Source organism: Neoarius graeffei, chromosome 6 (genome assembly GCF_027579695.1).
Source record: "Neoarius graeffei isolate fNeoGra1 chromosome 6, fNeoGra1.pri, whole genome shotgun sequence".
In the NCBI taxonomy this organism is placed as follows: domain Eukaryota; kingdom Metazoa; phylum Chordata; class Actinopteri; order Siluriformes; family Ariidae; genus Neoarius; species Neoarius graeffei.
The window spans coordinates 98093422-98116839 of record NC_083574.1 but is presented as its reverse complement, the minus strand read 5'-3'; the positions used below and the strand labels follow the sequence as shown (position 1 = coordinate 98116839).

Sequence of the window (23418 nt, the reverse complement as noted above, 5' to 3'; positions counted from 1 at the left end):
TCTGTCTCTCTCTCTCACACACACAGTAATAAATGCTTGTAGGTAATGCTAAATGTTTACTTATATTTACTTTTTCCCTGCTCATTGTTTGCATGTATATGCATGTGTATATATGCATGTGTATATGCGTATGTATGTAACCTCTGCAATAAAATGTGAAAATGTAAAAATGTGAAACAATTGTCACTTAACCCTTTCAACTTAATGAATAAACATTTTTGCAAAATGCACTACAACTACCAAAACTCTTCACACTTCTACCACCCATACCTACATTACTTCCAGATGCTGAAATTGCAGTAACTCAAAAGGAAGCACGTGATGTTTCAAATGTGTGAAAATAGTAAAAGTTGTGTGAAAATGAAGCAGCAGCACATAATTTTGATTGATTGTGTTGTTGTATTTTGGGTAGGTCATCCACTACAGCGAAATTCACAGCAACTTCAATGTCCACTTTCTCTGTGTGATAATGTATTGCCCGTATACATGCAGATGTTAGCCTAAGTCTAAGACTGAGTGTACCTGGTGCTAAAAATCAAAATAACACAAAGGAATGGACAACCAATCATTTGTACAGTGTAGGCCACATTTCGTGTGACAACCATGGCGCACTGGGGCGCTTGGCCAAATTATGTCCCCACCAATATCAACACCGTTTTTATGCCCTTGGGCTCCAGCTTGCCTGCAACCCTGTAGAAGAGAATAAAGCGGCTAGAGATAATGAGATGAAATGAGAATGAGATGGTTTGACAAGAAGCTCACTTAGAAAACACATATTGAAAGAATAGTAGGAAAATGTAAAAAGACAGCGAATATTATGAGATGTTTGAGGGGTAGAGAGTGGGGAGCAAATAGATCGGCCTTGAAAGCTATCTATAGAGGTCTAATCAGATCAGTTCTTGATTATGGATGTATAATATATGAATCGGCATCAAATACTTTAATTTGGATGGGGAGCTTCATATCCAGCACTCGGACTGTCAGCACTGGTGCCCCACAAGGGTGTGTGCTCTCCCCACTGCTCTTCTCCCTTTATACCAACGACTGCACCTCAAGAGACCCATCCGTTAAACTCCTGAAATTGCAGAAGATACAACGGTCATCGGCCTCATCCGGGACGGTGACGAGTCTGCATACAGATGGGAGGTTGAACGGCTGGTCTGGTGGTGCGGTCAGAACAATCTGGAGCTGAACACGCTCAAAACAGTGGAGATGACAGTGGACTTTAGGAGGAGCCCCCCCCCACCTCTACTGCCCATTACCATCAACAACAACACTGTGACTGCCGTTGAAAGCTTCAGGTTTCTGGGTTCCACAATCTCTCAGGACTTGAAGTGGGAGACCAACACAGTCACTATCATCAAAAAGGCTCAGCAGAGGTTGTACTTTCTGCACCAGCTCAGGAAGCTCAACCTGCCTAAGGAGCTGCTGACACAATTCTACTCTGCCATCATTCAGTCTGTTCTTTGCTCTTCCATCACTGTTTGGTTTGGATCGGTCACCAAACAGGAGAAGAACAGACTGCAATGGACAATAAGGTCTGCAGAGAAAATTATTGGTGTCAACCTGCCCTCCATTCAAGACTTATACTTGTCCAGAGTCAGGAAATGGACAGGTAACATCTCTGCGGACCCATCACACCCTGGTCACAATCTGTTTAATCTTCTCCCCTCAGGGAGGCAATATAGATCTCTGTATGCAAAAACAACCAGACACAAGAACAGTTTCTTCCCTCAGGCTCTCTCTGTGATGAACAGCTAAAATACAGATTCATATATCAGTAATATCTCATCTCATCTCATTATCTCTAGCCGCTTTATCCTTCTACAGGGTCGCAGGCAAGCTGGAACCTATCCCAGCTGACTACGGGGCGAAAGGCGGGGTACACCCTGGACAAGTCGCCAGGTCATCACAGGGCTGACACATAGACACAGACAACCATTCACACTCACATTCACACCTACGGTCAATTTAGAGCCACCAGTTAACCTAACCTGCATGTCTTTGGACTGTGGGGGAAACCGGAGCACCCGGAGGAAACCCACGCGGACACGGGGAGAACATGCAAACTCCACACAGAAAGGCCCTCGCCGGCCCCGGGGCTCGAACCCAGGACCTTCTTGCTGTGAGGCGACAGTGCTAACCACTACACCACCGTGCCTCCCCTATATCAGTAATATCACTTGCAAAATATCTGCACACTCATACTGTCATTCGGTGCACACAGTATACTTTATATTTATTTAACTATTCCATACTTGACTTACCAGGATTACTTTGCACTATGCACCTATTTTTGTTGTTGTTGTTTGCTTGTTTGTTTGATTTTGTGTCTACGCTTTTTTATCTGTTTTGTACTATAAGAGCTAAGTGAACCGGAGTCAAATTCCTCGTGTGTGTCCACATACCTGGCAATTAAAGTGTTTCTGATTTCTGATTCTGATTACTTAAAAAATTGGACACCATCCAGAGTCAAGTTTTGAGACTGTGCTGTGGGGCCATAAAGACGACGCCGATACCAGCTCTACAGGTAGAAATGGGTGAAATGCCTTTGGAAAAGCGAAGAACTCAGATAGCACTAATGTACTGGGCAAGTTTAAGGGGTCATAACGAAAGTCATCTGGCTCAGAGTGTATTAAAACCATGCCAGGAGAAGGAAAAAGAACATGCAAAGAGTTTTGGTTGGACGATAGAAAATAAGATCAGTGAGACTGGAATAGCTGATAAAATGGTAAGTCCCACTGTGCCACTCTGTGTTGACCCACCATGGATTCTAGAAGAAACAAGGGTCAATTTAAATCTGCTAAAGAAGGAGAAAGGGGAAAATATAAGCAAAAATGAAGTTGGTAAATACATTTTTGCTTATACGTAAGCAAAAATGCATTTACCTAGAACATAGGTAAATCTAGAACATAGACAACATATCAAATGTCGAAAGTGAGACATTTTGAAATTTCATGCCAAATATTGGCTCATTTGAAATTTCATGACAGCAACACATCTCAAAAAAGTTGGGACAGGGGCAATAAGAGGCTGGAAAAGTTAAAGGTACAAAAAAGGAACAGCTGGAGGACCAAACTGCAACTCATTAGGTCAATTGGCAATAGGTCATTAACATGACTGGGTATAAAAAGAGCATCTTGGAGTGGCAGCGGCTCTCAGAAGTAAAGATGGGAAGAGGATCACCAATCCCCCTAATTCTGCACCGACAAATAGTGGAGCAATATCAGAAAGGAGTTCGACAGTGTAAAATTGCAAAGAGTTTGAACATATCATCATCTACAGTGCATAATATCATCAAAAGATTCAGAGAATCTGGAAGAATCTCTGTGCATAAGGGTCAAGGCCGGAAAACCGTACTGGGTGCCCGTGATCTTCGGGCCCTTAGACGGCACTGCATCACATACAGGCATGCTTCTGTATTGGAAATCACAAAATGGGCTCAGGAATATTTCCAGAGAACATTATCTGTGTACACAATTCACTGTGCCATCCGCTGTTGCCAGCTAAAACTCTATAGTTCAAAGAAGAAGCCATATCTAAACATGATCCAGAAGCGCAGACGTCTTCTCTGGGCCAAGGCTCATTTAAAATGGACTGTGGCAAAGTGGAAAACTGTTCTGTGGTCAGACGAATCAAAATTTGAAGTTCTTTATGGAAATCAGGGACGCCGTGTCATCCGGACTAAAGAGGAGAAGGACGACCCAAGTTGTTATCAGCGCTCAGTTCAGAAGCCTGCATCTCTGATGGTATGGGGTTGCATTAGTGCGTGTGGCATGGACAGCTTACACATCTGGAAAGACACCATCAATGCTGAAAGGTACAGTATATCCAGGTTCTAGAGCAACATATGCTCCCATCCAGACGACGTCTCTTTCAGGGAAGACCTTGCATTTTCCAACATAACAATGCCAAACCACATACTGCATCAATTACAGCATCATGGCTGCGTAGAAGAAGGGTCTGGGTACTGAACTGGCCAGCCTGCAGTCCAGATCTTTCACCCATAGAAAACATTTGGCGCATCATAAAACAGAAGATATGACAAAAAAGACCTAAGACAGTTGAGCAACTAGAATCCTACATTAGACAAGAATGGGTTAACATTCCTATCCCTAAACTTGAGCAACTTGTCTCCTCAGTCCCCAGACGTTTACAGACTGTTGTAAAGAGAAAAGGGGATGTCTCACAGTGGTAAACATGGCCTTGTCCCAACTTTTTTGAGATGTGTTGTTGTCATGAAATTTAAAATCACCTAATTTTTCTCTTTAAATGATACATTTTCTCAGTTTAAACATTTGATATGTCATCTATGTTCTATTCTGAATAAAATATGGAATTTTGAAACTTCCACATCATTGCATTCTATTTTTATTTACAATTTGTACTTTGTCCCAACTTTTTTGGAATTGGGGTTGTAAAACATTGGAGAATAGAGTAGGAATAGCGTTTATCATTCCAGAAGTAAATGTCATTAAATAAAAGAGTTAGTGATAATTTCGCAGTATATATCCTGTTCTACCACATCCCACAGGTGTCTGCTGAAAAACAGTGAAAGGAATAGAAAATGTAAAGTAAATACATGCATGGGTTGGTAGCTTGTAATACTGAGAGCCTGTAAGAAAAGTTTCAGGAATGTTTGACAATTTATAAGAAAGTTGTGAGCGTTTTTGTATCGCTGCTCTAATGCCACCAGGAGGCTGCCATGTTGCCTGTTGGAAGGGCGATGCGTGACGTCGTTTGGGTGCAAGACTGAGTGTATACTTCAGTACTGAAGGGGCAAAGTGAAAGGTCTACTAAGGTGACAATGTCATTTTTTTCACTATACATCTGAAATAGTGTATTAATGAGCTGTGGCCCTGACTTATGGACAAATCTGAAACTGTTTACCTGTAAAACGAGGCTGAAACTATGTGTTATCCTACTCATTAGCACGCTTAGCATGCTCTCGACTCATTCATGAAAAATTTCCTCATCAAGATGTCCCCAGGCTAGTCTACTGTAATTACCATAGTAGGCAGTCCAACCCCCACAGCAACGCAGAAAGAGGGGAAACAAACACTGCTTTACTCTACAGGATTCATGTGTACAGAAAAAGGCGGAAATATTGCCAGAAACACCCGAGCTGCTGGTACGGTCTGGATTTATTTGGTAAAATTTATACATGTAAAAGATACAGTATAAATAGCACCGAGGATAAACACAAAGAATAAAATACACTTATTTCCAATGTGGTTGTAATGGAAACTTCTAAGAAACACTTCAGAATGCTTAGCAGTTGTCTTTTCAGTTATTACCTCCGCCAAGGAGGTTATGTTTTCAGTAGCGTTGGTTTGTTTGTTGGTTTGTCTGTTAGCAACATTACGGAAAAAGTTATGAACAGATTGCTCTGAAATTTCTTCCAGAGGTGTGACTGGGCACAAGTAACAATCCATTAAATTTTGGCGGTGATCTGGATCACCTTCTGGATCCCGGATTTTTTTAAAGGATTCTTGGCGGACGTCTGCGCTGTCCGAGTGCTTTTCTAGTTTATTATAGTAGATCTTATAAAACAGAGATATAAAACAGGAAAAGAAAAGAAGACACCACCTCAGGTGATGCTGAGAGTGCGCACTCTGAGTTGTGTCTTAGTGTCTGTTATCTATTATACTCTAAAGGCATTCGCCTACTGCTTGTGTCTGCACGTGATTGGCTTGAGGCTTGCCCTTGAAGCTAAACATTGGTTCTTTGTTCGAGCATGCACCTGGTGTGTTCTGAGATGTGCAGCGGATGCGTGGTTAGGTATAACATAACATGAAACATAAACAAGGCAGCCTGCTTATCACCAGCCACTGAGCCAAGGACACAGAAAGGCGATTACAGCTTGTGGGAAAACAATTTTTCTCAGTACACTAGGCTACTTGAGCTCAACACACAGAAACATAGAGAATAGGAATGTTCATTCACTAAATTTCCTTCACATGGTCCTCTTGATGAAAGCAGGAAACAATAAAATATAAGAGGCAATAATAAATTGACAAAATTGTATAAACAATGATGAAAAAGTCATAAACAAAAAATATTTGCTAATTGTAAATTTTTGACAAAAATTCCAAACCCAGTTTTATGATGTGTATACGACTAATTTTTAATCATTCTGGTGCTATTTCTGTAATCTAGTTGTACTCTGTGATAATTTCAGTTAGTATATATTTTTTGTTTATGACTTTATCATTGTTTATACAATTTTGTCAATTTATTATTGTCTTTTATATTTTATTGTTTCCTGCTGACATCAAGAGGACCACAATTGAAATAAATAAGTGTATTTTATACTTTGTGTTTATCCTCGGTGCTATTTATACTGTATCTTTTACATGTATGAATTTTACCAAATAAATCCAGACCGTACCAGCAGCTCGGGTGTTTCTGGCAATATTTCCGCCTTTTTTCTGTACACATGAATCCTGTAGAGTAAAGCAGTGTTTGTTTCCCCTCTTTCTGCGTTGCCGCAGGGGTTGGACTGTCTACCACGGTAATTATGGTAGGCTAGCCTGGGGACGTCTTGATGAGGAAGTTTTTCATGAATGAGTCGAGAGCATGTGCTAACGAGTGTTTATGCTGCCAGGAACGTGGAAAAACTCGCACACTTGTCTCTTCGACATATTTAGGTAAGTCAGATTGTATGCAGATCTGTTTGTAGGTTATCTAGCGAGGTTACAGTCCACAGAATAAGGCGGTCACGGCAGCACTACTTGTACCGGGGATATAAATATGAAAAGTTACCTCCGTCCATTCAGTCACATAGGAGTAGATCAGCTGTTCATGCTTCCCTCGCTGTTTATCAGCAACATGAGTATTATCTTTCCCCCTCCACTTTTTTGTTCCAGAAATTGCATTTAAATTTTTTTTCATATAAACTTTTAATGAAATAATCTCCAGCCAGGGGCCACTTTGAGTCTTACTCACTATGCGGAGCTTCTGTGTTTTGCACCCAAATGACATCAGAGCACTGCCGGAAGTGATCGGGGGGAATTTTCTGATTGGTTAAAATATTTTCAATGGTGGCCTCCATAAAATCGTCCATTCTGCATAGAAACTGACTTTTGGAGATGGATATTTTAGTTGTGTGAGCTCCTTAGTTTCAATTATTCACATGATTCATTATTAGTTTATATCATAATCTAGCTTTGGGGCGGTACGGTAGTGTAGTGTAGTGGTTAGCGCTGTCGCCTCACAGCAAGAAGGTCCAGGTTCGAGCCCCGTGGCCGGCGAGGGCCTTTCTGTGCGGAGTTTGCATGTTGTCCGCGTGGGTTTCCTCCGGGTGCTCCGGTTTCCCCCACAGTCCAAAGACATGCAGGTTAGGTTAACTGGTGACTCTAAATTGACCATCGGTATGAATGTGAGTGTGAATGGTTGTCTGTGTCTATGTGTCAGCCCTGTGATGACCTGGTGACTTGTCCAGGGTGTGCCCCACCTTTTGCCCGTAGTCAGCTGGGATAAGCTCCAGCTTGCCTGCGACCCTGTAGAAGGATAAAGCGGCTAGCGATAATGAGATGAGATGAGATAATCTAGCTTCATAACTGTACTTTAAAAATGGGTTTTCTTTTCTTTTGAACTTTGTCTCAGTGAACATTGTCACATTCATGAAACCAGTTTGAGGAGACTTTTGCTTTGTGACATGGTGCAGTATCATGGAAGTATCCATTAGAAGATGGTAAATTGTGGCCATGAAGCTATGGACATGCTCAGCAACAATACTCAAACGCACTGTAGCATTCAAGCCATGATTGATTCATAGTAACAGCCCAAAGTGTGCCAAGAAAACATTCCCCACACCATTACACGACCTCCACCAGCCTGGATTGTTGACACAAGGCCGGCTGGATCCATAGATTCATGCTGTTCGTGCTAAGTTCTGATCCAACTGTGTTCTTTGGCAGAAATCAAGAGTCATCAGACCAGGCTATGTTTTTGGGTGATCCTGTGCCCACTGTAGCCTCAGCTTCCTGTTCTTGGTTGACAGATGTGGTCTTCTGCTCTTGTAGCCCATTGCTTCAAGATTTAATGTGTTGTTTATTTTGAGATGCTTTTCTGCTTACCACAATTGTCCAGAGTGCTTATCTGAGTTACTGTAATTTTTCTGTCAGTTCCAACCAGTCTCCGTTGAGCTCTTTCATCAATAATTGAATGCTGAGAAGACCAAGGAGATGATTATTGACCCGAGGAAGAGGAGGAGAGACCAGCATGCCTCGCTGCACATCAACGGGACACAGGTGGAGAGGGTGAAAACATTTAAATTCCTCAGAACTCACATCAGTGAGGATCTCACCTGGATACACAACACACAGCAGACCATCAAGAAGGCTCAACGGAGACTCTTCTTCCTGAGGAAGCTGAGGAAATTTGGACTGTCCACCAAACTCCTCAGCAACTTCTACAGGTGCACAGTGGAGAGTGTCCTGACAAATTCCATCACTGTGTGGTACGGGAACTGCACAACTCAGGACAGAAAGGCTCTCCAGCGTGTCATTAAAATGGCACAGTTCATCTGTGGAGCTGTCCTCCCCCCCCACTACAGGACATTTACAACACTCGGGTCACAAAAAGGGCACAGAGCATCATCAGGGACCAAACACACCCACAACACAGACTATTCACGCTCCGACCATCTGGCAGATGCTACAGGAGTGTGAAAGCAAGGACTACTAGACTGACAAACAGTTTTTACCCCCAGGCCATCAGGCTTTTGAACCACGGATTATAATCACCATCTACCTCTATATTTCCATCAGGCTTTTGAACCACGGATTATATTAGCAATTTTGCACAAGACATTGCACAGTATATCTACCTCTATGTTTGCACATTGTTTGCCTCTCCTTTATTTTTAAAATGTTATCTTCATTTTTCATTCTACTTTTATATTTTGCATTCCATATGCACTTTATATATATATATATATATATATATATATATATATATATATATATATATATATATAATCTCATTATCTGTAGCCGCTTTATCCTGTTCTACAGGGTCGCAGGCGAGCTGGAGCCTATCCCAGCTGACTACGGGCGAAAGGCGGGGTACACCCTGGACAAGTCGCCAGGTCATCACAGGGCTGACACATAGACACAGACAACCATTCACACTCACATTCACACCTACGGTCAATTTAGAGTCACCAGTTAACCTAAGCTGCATGTCTTTGGACTGTGGGGGAAACCGGAGCACCCGGAGGAAACCCACGTGGACACGGGGAGAACATGCAAACTCCGCACAGAAAGGCCCTCGCCGGCCACGGGGCTCGAATCTGGACCTTCTTGCTGTGAGGCGACAGCGCTAACCACCACACCACCGTGCCGCCCACAGGGCAAGTCAATTTAATTAATTATGTGACCTTCACTCAGAAAGGCTCGACTCAGTGACACTCATTTTGTCAAAAACAGAGAACAGGCAGTGGGTCAAGTGACGTGCAGAGTATCCAAGGTTAAGATGGAAATCCAGAAACAAGAGAACATGCCAAGTTCAAAACCAGAGCCAGTAAACATGAATCAACAGCTCGGTACATCAGGTGACTACACAGAGCTGAACAAACGCTTAAGGAGGTGAAGCTGTAGTGAGAGTGCTTATGTGTGTGTGTGCGTGTGTGTGCAATCAGGTGAGTGTGAACGTGACAATGAACGTAGCATATAGGTGTTGTAGTCCAAGGTGTCCATGTTTATAGCGGAGCTTCTGCACAGGCCAAAGGCCCACGTGAGCAGAGCCCCATAGGCATAGAGTGTGGATACATAAAGAAACCCATTGAGTTGTTTTCTGATGGTTTCGGTCCCATGCATGCCTCCACCATACCAGCGTTAGTAATTGTCAGTCATACACACCGCCTAGTGGCCAGTGTTAGTAATTACCAGTCCTAAACACTGTCTAGTGGCCAGTGTTATAGCCGGTAAAGAAATAAAAGAATTAAAAGAAAAGAGGCTGGCTTTGATATAAGAAAATTCTACAACCCAGAAACAGATGGGAGCTCCGCTTTTAGGCAGTGCATAAATCTATATATTAGGTAGAGGTGCATTGTGGGAAATAGAGCTCAGTGCAGATTCTGCTGTCAACATGGCATACAAACTGCACATAAAGAAATCATTATTTATTTTCCTGATCAGACAAAAACTTCAAGATTGTTCATGCAGTTATCAGAGTTTAAGTATTGATATTTTTGGTGTTGATTATTTTCCTATAACAGCATGTCCCTGAGGGGGGGCGGCACGGTGGTGTAGTGGTTAGCGCTGTCGCCTCACAGCAAGAAGGTCCTGGGTTCGAGCCCCGGGGCCGGCGAGGGCCCTTCTGTGTGGAGTTTGCATGTTCTCCCCGTGTCCGTGTGGGTTTCCTCCAGGTGCTCCGGTTTCCCCCACAGTCCAAAGACATGCAGGTTAGGTTAACTGGTGACTCTAAATTGACCGTAGGTGTGAATGTGAGTGTGAATGGTTGTCTGTGTCTATGTGTCAGCCCTGTGATGACCTGGCGACTTGTCCAGGGTGTACCCCGCCTTTCGCCCGTAGTCAGCTGGGATAGGCTCCAGCTTGCCTGCGACCCTGTAGAAGGATAAAGCGGCTACAGATAATGAGATGAGATGAGCATGTCCCTGAGGGTTTTATTCCACATTTCTTATACCACAGCAAATTGCTCATGATTACAATTTCTCATTTATGAAATAATCATTTTTTTCTCCATTTATACTTGTATTTAATGACGTGGAACATCTGCAAAATCAATATGAACAGATAGATGTTAACCATAGACATATAAACATAGACGCCGCATTGAGCTGGTGGCCCGTTGCTGGGATACGTCAGAGTGTCCGCCATATTGGATGTGGCAAATCTTCCCCATAAACCAATGCAAGTAAATGGACTGAACTTCATAAAGCCCCTTTCTACAATAATATTTAACTCGATGCCTTTTATTCACCCATTAAGACACACACGTATATATTTGGGAAACAAACAGGCATCAAAACAACACATATAACTTTTAATGTGATGGTTATAAATAGTGTGCGAAATACCCTGTACACTGCAAACTAGCGACAGATACGCGATAGATAGCTCAGGTAAGCTAATCAGTCAGCATACCGTAACAAGCTACCAAAACCTGAGGCCACAATAACCAACCTACAAGACTGAATATGATAAATGATGGAAATAGTGGAAAAACTGGAAATAGTGAATGAAAATAAAAATTTACTGTTTTATTTATTGAGTCACCACACAGACCTACTCTCGTTGAATAAAGTGAGCTGAATGAGCGCCAAACTGAGTTCGGCCAGGTTCTAACGTCATACCAAAACAAAATACATCACTGATTCCTTCACATTCAGAAAGGTTAAAAACATTCATCATACGTTCAAAAACGTTCATCATAGTGTGGCACTGGCGGCACAGTGGTGTAGTGGTTAGCGCTGTCACCTCACAGCAAGAAGGTCCTGGGTTCAAGCCCCGGGGCCGGCGAGGGCCTTTCTGTGTGGAGTTTGCATGTTCTCCCCGTGTCCGCGTGGGTTTCCCCCGGGTGCTCCGGTTTCCCCCACAGTCCAAAGACATGCAGGTTAGGTTAACTGGTGACTCTAAATTGACCGTAGGTGTGAATGTGAGTGTGAATGGTTGTCTGTGTCTATGTGTCAGCCCTGTGATGACCTGGCGACTTGTCCAGGGTGTACCCCACCTTTCGCCCGTAGTCAGCTGGGATAGGCTCCAGCTTGCCTGCGACCCTGTAGAACAGGATAAAGCGGCTAGAGATAATGAGATGAGATAGTGTGGCACTGTATTATCTAATTCTCACTGCTTATAACTCTACACCTCCCCGGTGGAGATGAGCTGGGAAACTGAAGACTGAAGGAACAGCTCCCTCTCTGATCCTGACTGTCTGACCTGTTCTGTCCAAATCCTCCATTCTGAAGTGTTCACTGCAGAGCATGGATGACCGAGTAGCAGAAAACCCTTCCCGTCGCACAGCTGTCTCCCACTGCTTTTTCATGGCTTTATTTTTGGGAAACCTACATAGTATGTGAAAAGTTAGCTAAGCAACGAACAACAATCAGCGTAGTTATGAAGGAAATACTTTGTTGTTTGGAGACAGGTTTCACGGAGCGGCTATTATGCGCGAGACTTCATATTAGCCACAAAGTCAAAAAAATCTGTTCGTAAAATTACGTTATAATGACCAAATACAATGAAAAGTATTTTTCCAGTCTCACCTGTGAAAGGTAATCCCATGTGATCTCGTTTGGATGGTAAACCTGTTGGTACAGTTAAACGCAGCACATGAATGAGGCATCTTTATTCTCGGCTACTGTCTAGACGCTATACCAGAGACGGTTGAAGAATCTCCACTTTGCCACATCCAATATGGCGGCGAGGATGACATATGATTCTACGCAGAATGCGGCGTCCATGTTTATATGTCTATGGATGTTAACCTGCTAGGCTCTAGGCCTGCCGCACCTCCACCGGTGCCTGTCAGGTTAGCTGTGGGGTCATCAAGTGGGAAACACCATTCCTAGATGTTTTGCCCTTTAACCCCAGAACATCTCCTGGTGGCGGGGCAGTGAACAGGGATGTCTCCTTGACACTCCCCACAGATAACCTTCCTCAGGAGTTGCCAGTTCCCCAAATCTTGTCCCACCTTCTTAGCCATAGCCAGAAGCTGGCCTTCTCTACCTCTTCGGAAAGCTCCCTGGTGGCTTTGTGTAGCTCTTTTCCCTGTAGCTCTAAATGTTGGAGCAGATGTCATATTGAGCTTCCAACAAAGCCCCTTGTGTTAATCTACATTGGACAGAGTTTTGTGCTCCAATGGCCTTCCCTACACTCTGGAACCAGATCTGCATATTTCACCTTCTTCCTTTCATGGGCTGCCTCCAACCCATCCTCTCAAGGCACAGTCAGCTTTACCAGCAGCACTGGTAAAATTTTATGCCCGTTGACCAGAGCACCATGTCTGGCCACAGTGTTGTGCTGCAGAAAATGGAGCTGCCTACCTAGGTCAACCTCCAATCTCCTCTCTGTCCCAGAAGAGAAAAGTGAGGGTGCTGGTCTCTTGGTGATGATATCTGTGGACTCCCCTTGCCTCTGGAAATGGATCTACTGATGGGTCATTGTCGGATTCCCTTGGCTCACCTCTTGCTTCTTTCTCTCCACCACCTCCGCAAGCTTCCTGAGTACCTGGTCATGTCTGGACCTGAATCGGCTTTGTGTAAGAGCGGTTCTACAGCTTGCCAAAATGTGCTGGAGGGAGGCGTTGGTGGTCCCACAGAGCTCACAGGCTAACTCTGTATCCAACCACTGGTAAGAACAAGTTAGCTTCTATTCTCACTTATGTTATAGCAGCTATAAGAAGTTGAAACAATAATGTATTAAAACAAGTGTATTAGTATTAACCTGTCATTCGAGCTGCACTATTCTTCTGAAAATTAATCAACACCTTCTAACTAATCCGAAGCTAGAATATTGTCCAACTATTAAAAATAATTTTCAAGCACTCTTCGTTGATTAAGATTCCAACAGATGACTTAATAACTGTATTAGTATTTTATACATTTAAAAAAAAAAAAAAAAAGACACACACACACACTTCTTCGTAGATATATATAGATATATTTCTTTTATTTCAGATCTGAATATTAGTCAAAAATACACGGTATGATTGAAACATATTGCACTACATCATAATGCTGAGCACGACAGGCGTCACATGTGCAGTAAATGAAATATCATTTTAAATATTAAATAACTGACAAAGTAAATATGTAAACACTAAGCTAGTTAAGATATTCTTTTTCTCTATTGCAACACTTCCGATTAAAGTGGTTCGGTAACAGTACAAAATAAAATCAAAAGGCGGAAAAAAAGGGGGGGGGGGGAAGAGAGAGGATAGTAGAATATGACTAATTTCCTTTTCCAGTTGTGGTGGAGGAACACAGTGCTCTATCCAAAGTCTTTATTCTGTTCATCTGATTCTTGTTGATTATTTTCTGTCATTAAAAAAAATGGTCCATATTGTTTTATTTTTTTCTTTTAACTTCAGTATTTTTTTTTCCTTCACAAACGGCACCAAAGTTCAGAGGATGAGCTTCAAAACTGCGTCAAGAAACACAGTCCTTACTGAAGCACAAAGGAGAGACAGACAGACACAGAGAAAGAGAGAGAGAGAGAGAGAGAGAGAGACAGACACGGGTGAGTATGAGATCAGACTTCAGTAAGGCCCCTGTGCTCGAGTGGGAACACGACGTTAGACGGGACGTGAGTCGATCAGCATCTCGGGGAGAAAGGAGGATCGGCTGGAGACTCTGTGAAGGATTTGAGCTCGTAGGCAGCACCACTGTCCACTTCCATGGATTTGCGTGAGAACAGAAGCCGGATGTCTCGATGGAGGTAGATCTTTCCAGATTTGGAGCTCTGGAACCTGACAGAGACCAAAAACAATGAGATATGTCAGAAGATTAGCAATAACAACATCAGACGGATGACTAGCAGCAACACCAACTCCATAAAAAAATCAATCAATCAATCAATCAATCTTTATTTCCAGAAGCAAGAACGTGATTTTGAAAGATTCCAGTATCACAGGAACCGAGACATACGATGATTTCCATACTGCAAATGTAGCTGATGTTAGCTAACAAGTAACGCCTCCAGTTTAGCATCATGCACACGCTCCTCGCACCCACAGCATGTGTGTGTGAGACAAAGCGACAGGCGACAGTCCAGATGAGCTCACCTCAGGTGTATGAGGTAGCGCAGGGTCCGCCCCTGTCCAGGGGGGAGGGGCTTCCTGTGGTTTTGTCCGTTTGATTCGCGTTTGACGGGGACGGAGAAAGTCCTCTGCCTCAGGAATGTCTGATGGCCGGCTGGCATTTCTCTCAGATCATACATCACCACAAACATCTTCACCACCGTCTTATTAGGGTTAAATAAGGTCTGAAATGTAGATGACATCATCATCATCACATGTAGAATTAATATACTGTTAATGTTCTGTGATACAATTTCAGTGCAAGTGATATTTAAAGGAGATACGCAGAACCATGGCCTCACTTTTCGTTTATAAATGCCTTGAGACCTCAAGAATGGCACAGGAATAGTTTTAAGCATTAACAATAAATCTAATATAGTAATTTTTACGATTAAAGTGATTCATATAGGTAACGGTCTGAGTGAATGACCTTGACATCTGTGATGTCACCATGGTACGGTAAGTCTATCGGCTTCATCGCCATTTCCGCTATACTAAAACACAGAGCTGACTGCAACTTTAATCCTCCATTTTGAGCTAATTTATCGCCGTGCCACGTAGATGTGTTGCTGGCGGGTGCAGCAACATGACAGAAGGTCGTGCAGTACCAACAATTAAAGGAAAAGAAAACTACAAGAAAAGGAAAGTAAGTTCAGTTGCACCACTTCTCCCGGAGTGTGAGCCGAGCAGTAATGGCGGAGTACTCAGTATGGAGAAAATGGAGAATGAGTGAACCAGTCGTCTGATTTCTCCGCTGGATATGCTCGCCTCAGTAGCAATATCTCACCCTTACGTGGAAGAAGCAAATGAACGAAGAACTGAAAGTCAGACTGTTTCAAAACAATTGGCCACAAGGTTGGCCTTCAGAACGCCAGAACACAGACGGGTAAGATGCGACTCTCATTTGGTTACATCACAACAACAACACCGCTCGTTGTTTACCTGCATTTAGATGAATACATATAACTTGTATTGCGTGTTTAAGTTAGCGGTATAAGATTATTTAATTTGCTTCAGAATGTGATTGTCTCAGTTCATCAGCCTTTTATGATTTATCAGTGAAAATGCATGCATGTACATGTACACTACCGTTCAAAAGTTTGGGGTCACTTTGAAATGTCCTTATTTTTGAAAGAAAAGCACTGTTCTTTTCAATGAAGCTCACTTTAAACTAATCAGAAATCCACTCTATACATTGCTAATGTGGTAAATGACTATTCTAGCTGCAAATGTCTGGTTTTTGGTGCAATATCTCCATAGGTGTATAGAGGCCCATTTCCAGCAACTCTCACTCCAGTGTTCTAATGGTACAATGTGTTTGCTCATTGCCTCAGAAGGCTAATGGATGATTAGAAAACCCTTGTACAATCATGTTAGCACAGCTGAAAACAGTTGAGCTCTTTAGAGAAGCTATAAAACTGACCTTCCTTTGAGCAGATTGAGTTTCTGGAGCATCACATTTGTGGGGTCGATTAAATGCTCAAAATGGCCAGAAAAATGTCTTGACTATGTTTTCTATTCATTTTACAACTTATGGTGGGAAATAAAAGTGTGACTTTTCATGGAAAACACAAAATTGTCTGGGTGACCCCAAACTTTTGAACGGTAGTGTATGTTGCATAAGTTATAACACCCATCCTGTTTTAATGAGAGTCACATGAGACTGTCAGTTCAATTCCATCCAATTCTCTAGACGGCTTTGTTCTCTGGCTTTATTTCGTAAGGTGGAGGCCTCCGTGGCCGACGTGTTACTATCGGATTCACTTTCCGGTGGTTTGAACTGATACGGTTCTACGTGTTTAGCAGTAGCATGTACACACACTCCAATTTCAGGACTATCACAGTCAGATGTATTACCAGGGGTTAAATTGGGACTGGTTATGTGGGGGGGCTCTGCCTCGTACCCGCCCCTGCCGCCCTGCCCCAATATACTTTTTGGAAAATAACCCTCTAATTTGATAACCATATCATATTGCACAGAGATATACACCTTATCTGTGTGTTGTAGGCCTATGTGTGTCTTGTAGTGCCCCCCTACACATTATGGCAGTTTGAATGTAGATTGGTTGGCCAATGTAACAGATTGTACAGGTTGTTGTACATTGGTTTGAAGGAAATGATTAGTGGGGGCTCTGGGGGTCCTCCCCCAGAAGTTTTTTTTATTATCATACATGTTATTTGCTGAATTCTGGTGCATTTTAATAAGTTGTTAGCTGACTTTACAGAGGTAGGTTGAGCAATATCATGTTAAATCTTGTCACATGCCTACAGGTGAAAAATGTGAAGGAGAAATGTTCAGTGAGAAAATTTGAAGGCTTGCACAATCTTAAACCAAAACAGTTGATTTATTTTGGAGGATAAATGTTAAATATGCCAAAACACTGTCAGTCAAATTGTCAATCAAATATATTCATGCAGTGAATGCAACCAAATACAAACAACACTATAACATTGGAAGCATTTATTATTATTGTTATTATTATGTATTCAATTATTTATTTGGCATGTGGTGCTTTTTGTATTGTCTAGAACATACATAAGATGAGCATATTATAGCAGCACAATCATTTGAATGCAGCAAAAGTTTTGCTGCATTCAAATGATTGTGCTTCTATTTTGCTGCTATAATATGCTCATCTTATGTATGTTCTAGACAATACAAAAAGCACCACATGCCAAATAAATAATTGAATACATAATAACAATAATAATTACACTAATAATACACTAATAATATTAACAATAAATAATAATAAATTAACATTAAATTAAATATTAACAATAAATAATAAAACACTAATAATATTAACAATACAGTGAACATAATCATTATCATATTTTTTATTATTAAAAACAAAATATCAAATAATACTGAAGAGGGGAAAAAATAATACTGATCTAAATATGTTGTGTTTTTATTTTTAGACAGTATGTGTTTTGCTAAACACATACTGTCTAAAAATAAAAACACAACATATTTAGATCAGTATTATTTTTTCCCCTGGAAATTGAACTCGCCAAATGCACAGACTGTTCGTTCAAGCACCTCTGATGGATTAGGATCGTATGCAGGTAAAAGGGGAGACGGTGTACGGAGAAAATTATAAACAAGTCACAACGCTGAAACACAAGCCCAAAAACCCGCAAACCACGACTTCTGATTTTTTTTTAAAGCGAGCTCACAAAAAAAGAAACCCCAAAGTCGCTTATAAAAAGCGGAATTGGCAACCCACGCAGTGTTCCAGAAACCAGAATCTCTGATCGCAAGTTCTGTTCTAAATAGCTTTGACAGGTCGTCTTGTTATCAGGAAAACTATGATCTATCTCATAAAAGTCATGGGTTTATTGATTAATAAAACGATATTTAATTATTCAGAACTGAAAATCGTGAAAAGGGTTTGTTGCTTTTGATGTGTGCGTGATCATATGCCATCCGCTCCGAGCTTATGTGCCGGGGCTCAGCCCCGGACAGCCCCGGCCCAATTTAACCCCTGTGTATTACTATCTGAGGAATCTGAAGAATCTCCAATAAATCTGAACGAAGAGGCCATTACAACCGCTGTCGCCTGAGTCTGGCTTTGGTCTATAGCTGTCAAAGGTCTCGGCCTTAAAACCAGTTACCGCTGTGACATCACGCACTCAGGGCTGGCTGGCTCAGCGGGGCAGCTCGAATACCAACTCTGCAGCTGATTTTAACTCTCAAATATATATATTTTTTATTCCCATTTATGCAGCATACAAGAGTCAAGGTTCTGCGGATCTCGTTTGAGTCCAGCATGAAAAAAGCATGCCTTCCCACGTTCCACCACTAGGTGGTGGTGTTTAGTGTTTAAAAATGAGGAACGCAGCTTGGTTCAGTGTTTCCTGCTCGAACACACTCCTTTCCCTGCACGATCAGTGTGTTAATGAGCTGAGGAGTGGAGGGGAGGTGTATTAGAGCAGGAAACACTGTACAGTCTGTAGATTATGGATGCATGAGCTCTCATACCACTTGAATGGTTCCTGATGGAGGCACTCGATAGCCCCTTTTCCCCAGAGACTCCAGGTTTATGACCCCCTGCAGCACGAGGACAACAAACAAACAAGCAAGCAAAGTCTTAATAACATGGAAAATATTCTCTTATGAGTGGTTTTGAAATAGCAAGATATTCGCTGACAGTTTATTTATTTTTAATAGGAATTTCATAGGTATGAGGTAAATACAGATACGTCTTAAATCAGAGACACTAATTATCTCCAGGATGGATTTTAAGGGGCGGCACGGTGGTGTAGTGGTTAGCGCTGCCGCCTCACAGCAAGAAGGTCCGGGTTCGAGCCCCGTGGCCGGCGAGGGCCTTTCTGTGTGGAGTTTGCATGTTCTCCCCGTGTCCGCGTGGGTTTCCTCCGGGTGCTCCGGTTTCCCCCACAGTCCAAAGACATGCAGGTTAGGTTAACTGGTGACTCTAAATTGAGCGTAGGTGTGAATGTGAGTGTGAATGGTTGTCTGTGTCTATGTGTCAGCCCTGTGATGACCTGGCGACTTGTCCAGGGTGAACCCCGCCTTTCGCCCGTAGTCAGCTGGGATAGGCTCCAGCTTGCCTGCGACCCTGTAGAACAGGATAAAGTGGCTAGAGATAATGGGATGAGATGAAAATAACAGAACGTGTTGGATGAAGTGGTGCTCTCTGTGCTGAATAACAACTGTGGAAACCGTTTTGTTAAATCAGTGATTCATGTTCACGTTTCAGTTCCAACTCGAAGTCAAATGTCAAATTCCCTGACTTTCACTGACCCAAATGCTGAATTTCCACGACCTTTAACGAACGGAAAAACAGGCCGCCTTTGTGAGGAGTGGACAAAAACCAGCCACGGTATTTCAAACCCATTAATTCTGTGAGCTTTATTTACGAGTTCACAGACGTTTTCAATACAAAGCTTAAAGTTTTCACTGTTAAACATCGTAAAATAACCTGATAAAGAAAAACACTGGATGGAAAATATTACATTTTTATAAATCTCAATAAAAATTTAAACAAGCTACAAACAAATTCCCTCATATTCAAGGACTAGGTCCAAAAAAAAGACTTTTTAAAATTCCATGACCCAGGAATTCCATGAACATGATCATTCCAGCTAGGACTATTCATGCAGTGATGGGTTACTGATATACTCGACTCCGATTAGATTCATTTCAACACTCGCTCGATCTTCTCAGGTCACGTATCATTGTATTCATCTTGTGCTAAATTTAGCAGGAACCCCCCCTTTAATGTTCTGTATTTTCTAGACCTGATGATGATGAGTGTGTGTGTGTGTGTGTGTGTGTGTGTGTGTGTATAAAGGTGTTGATCTATTGAAAACCCCTGTCTCACATTATTCTCGATAAGATAAACCTGGTGACCTCAGAGGCAACATCAGAACCTTTTTTAATAATCTGAATGTGCAGCAAAAATAAAATCTTAATCAGGTGTGTAACCCGATCCTGAACACACACAACTTTCCCCAGATAATGTTGATGCTGCTGACTGAATACAGCCCAGTGTGTGAAATCACACCTTGAAAATATGCATTCACCGTGTGTGTGTGTGTGTGTGTGTGTGTGTGTGTGTGTGTGTGTGTGAGAGACCTCATTACCATGTATGGAGATGGAGCGTTATCATCTGACACGCTGTAGAACAACACATCTACTGGGAAGGTCATGTGACTTGGGCAGAACGAACCACTGGCACCGACTTCAGCTGTGAAACCCTCGACGGTACCGAGCGGCTCCAAGCGGTAGTTTAGGACGCACTCCTGTGTGCACACACACACACACACACACACACACACACACATCAATAATATTTCACAGCAGTGAGTACTACTCAACAGTGAGTCAGTGTGTGTGTGTGTGTCAGTACATGACTCAGTAACAGTGTGTGTGTGTGTGTCTGACTGAATGCTTCAGGGCCTCTACCAACATGCTACTGTGTGTGTGTGTGTGTGAGTCATAAACTGTATTCTGTAATAGTGTGTACCTCAAAGTTTCCCAGAAGGCTGAGACTGGCGGGAGGGGCGCTGGCGCTTAGGAGCTGCTGAGGTTCCTCCAAGTCTTCAGATCTCTTCAAACACAGTCTACACACACACACACACACACACACACAAGTCGAGTTAGTTTACTCTGCTTAACTAGGACACACCAAGTTAAAGTCCTTCACACTCCAGAAGTCCTCGGTACACAGTGTGTGTTTGGTGAAACACAGCAATACGACGTGTAACACACAACAGACGGCGCTGATATTCAACACCGAGGCTGTAACGAGTGCATATGGGGAGCACATGGCCTTCTGAGACACTCAACACTTTTAGGAGCTGAGGGAAACATTTATTCTCTCGCTCTCTGTGTGTCTCTCCCTCTCGCGCACTCTGTGTGTCTCTCTCTCACTCTCTGTGTGTCTCTCTCTCTCTCTCACATGCTCTGTGTGTCTCTCGCGCGCGTTCTGTGTGTCTGTGTCTCTCGCGTGCTCTGTGTGTCTCTCTCTCTCGCTCTCTTGGTGTCTCGCTCTCTCTGTACGTCTCTCTCTTGCTCTCTTGGTGTCTCGCTCTCTCTGTGTCTCTCTCTCTCGCGCGCTCTGTGTGTCTCTCTCTCTCGTGCGCGCTCTCTGTGTCTCTCTCTCGCGCGCTCTGTCTCTCTCTCTCTCTCGTGCGCGCTCTCTGTGTCTCTCTCTCGCGCGCTCTGTGTGTCTCTCTCTCTCGCGCGCGCACTCTGTGGCTCTCTCTCGCTCTCTGTCTCTCTCTCGCTCTCTGTCTCTCTCTCGCTCTCTGTCTCTCTCTCTGCGTGTCTCTCTCGCTCTCTGCGTGTCTCTCTCGCTCGCTCTGTGCGTCTCGCTCTCTCGCTCTGTGCGTCTCGCTCTCTCGCTCTGTGCGTCTCGCTCTCTCGCTCTGTGCGTCTCGCTCTCTCGCTCTGTGCGTCTCGCTCTGTGCGTCTCGCTCTCTCGCTCTGTGCATCTGTCTGTCTGTGTCTCAGTCTCTCTCTGTCCCTTTCGGTCTGTGTCTGTCTGTCTCTCAGTCTCTTTCTGTCCCTTTCTGTCTGTGTCTGTCTGTCTCTCAGTCTCTCTCTGTCCCTTTCTGTCTGTGTCTGTCTGTCTCTCAGTCTCTCTCTGTCCCTTTCTGTCTGTGTCTGTCTGTCTCTCAGTCTCTTTCTGTCCCTTTCTGTCTGTGTCTGTCTGTCTCTCAGTCTCTCTCTGTCCCTTTCTGTCTGTGTCTGTCTGTCTCTCAGTCTCTCTCTGTCCCTTTCTGTCTGTCTCTCAGTCTCTTTCTGTCCGTCTCGGTTTCTGTCTGATGAACCATTGTGGAAGCAAATAAGGATGCTGTTCGATCAATAGCAAGAGATGAAGTTATATATTTATACCATATTAAAGCCTCCAGTAACGGAGATGAAGTTATGAGGGGAAAAAAAGGATGCTCAACAGAAATGTTTATATATATATATATATATATATATATATATATATATATATATATATATATATTACATTACACTGTTGAGCATTTAAAATAAATGTGATTTATTTATAAAACTACATGGCAACAAAGAATGACACAAAACGAGGAGAAAAATAAGATAAGAACGAAAGAATATTTTCCATCATGTATATGTGTATACAGTATGGATGCCTATAGCTAAGGAAAATACTCCTTTCTGATTGGCTGGCAATCAAGCAGCACATTGCAGTAAAACCCTAAACCCTCAGCATGTGTCCCGGAGCTCGTACCTCTTGCTGGAGGCCCACGGTGCTCCTTTACACTGAATCAGAGACGTGTCCAAGTCAAAATATCCCGTCTGACTTTTCCTCTGTGGAACCTGAACAAGACAGGAGAGAAACAACACACAGTCAGGACCTCATTACCGGAACAATATCCAGTCACAGAGCTGACCAGCAGATTGGGAATGATGTCATCATGCTAGAAGAATATAAAATGGAGACCGTTGGTGACGATGGCGGCAGTTTGAGCTCATAGCTGGATATCCCTGCTTTATGTTCATGTCATACTTTGTCAGTTCTTTGCTCCATGCTCTTATTTGTAACGTGTGTGTATACTCTGCTATCCTGTACATTGATCAATAGTTTATGTCAGCTTCACCGTGCGTACAGTTACAGATATCCGACATCGTAATCGTGGATAACTGATGCTTTTGTAGCCGGACACTGAAGAAGGGTGCCATTACTTTTTCTTTTTGGTTCGGTAGGATGAAAAGGATAAACTACAGGACTTGTTTTTGTTTGGAATAGGGGAGGGAACTAAACCGAATTAAAATGGTGATCTGAGAGACACTGGGGTTGGCTCAGAATTTGAGGAATTTACTGCAGCCTTTGTCTGTATGCTTTTGTCACTTCACCTAATTTGCATATAATGCAGAAAATCCCTTTCGTCTCCGTGCTGCGAATTTACACAGGAAATAAATAAGCGTTATCATTTTTGTTGCTTGCTGGTGTGAACACAGTGTTAACACCATACATGACGTACTGTACGGTCTGGCTGAATTGTGCACTGCCTACGTTTTGACAAAGTGCTATGAACAGGAAGTTTACCATTTCAAAGTACTGAATTCTTTAAAAATACGGATCATCTGAATAAAATGTATAATTTGTCGGTGATCAGTGGTGCGCTCAGACGAGTGAGTAACGCTGT

General features: G+C 42.8%; 1 protein-coding gene across 1 annotated transcript in view; it reads right to left on the bottom strand.

Annotated features, from left to right (window-relative positions):
• Positions 1–13638: 13638 nt before the first annotated feature.
• atosa (atos homolog A) overlaps positions 13639–23418 on the bottom strand; it is an 89831-nt gene continuing 80051 nt past the window's right edge. Inside the window, exons 7-12 of the mRNA XM_060924215.1 lie at positions 22500–22588; positions 20763–20859; positions 20380–20538; positions 18755–18823; positions 14752–14951; positions 13639–14436 (exon numbers count right to left, since the gene is read on the bottom strand). Coding sequence (XP_060780198.1) covers positions 14283–14436; positions 14752–14951; positions 18755–18823; positions 20380–20538; positions 20763–20859; positions 22500–22588 — 768 coding nt within the window. The 3' untranslated portion in view covers positions 13639–14282. The remainder of the gene's footprint in view (positions 14437–14751; positions 14952–18754; positions 18824–20379; positions 20539–20762; positions 20860–22499; positions 22589–23418) is intronic.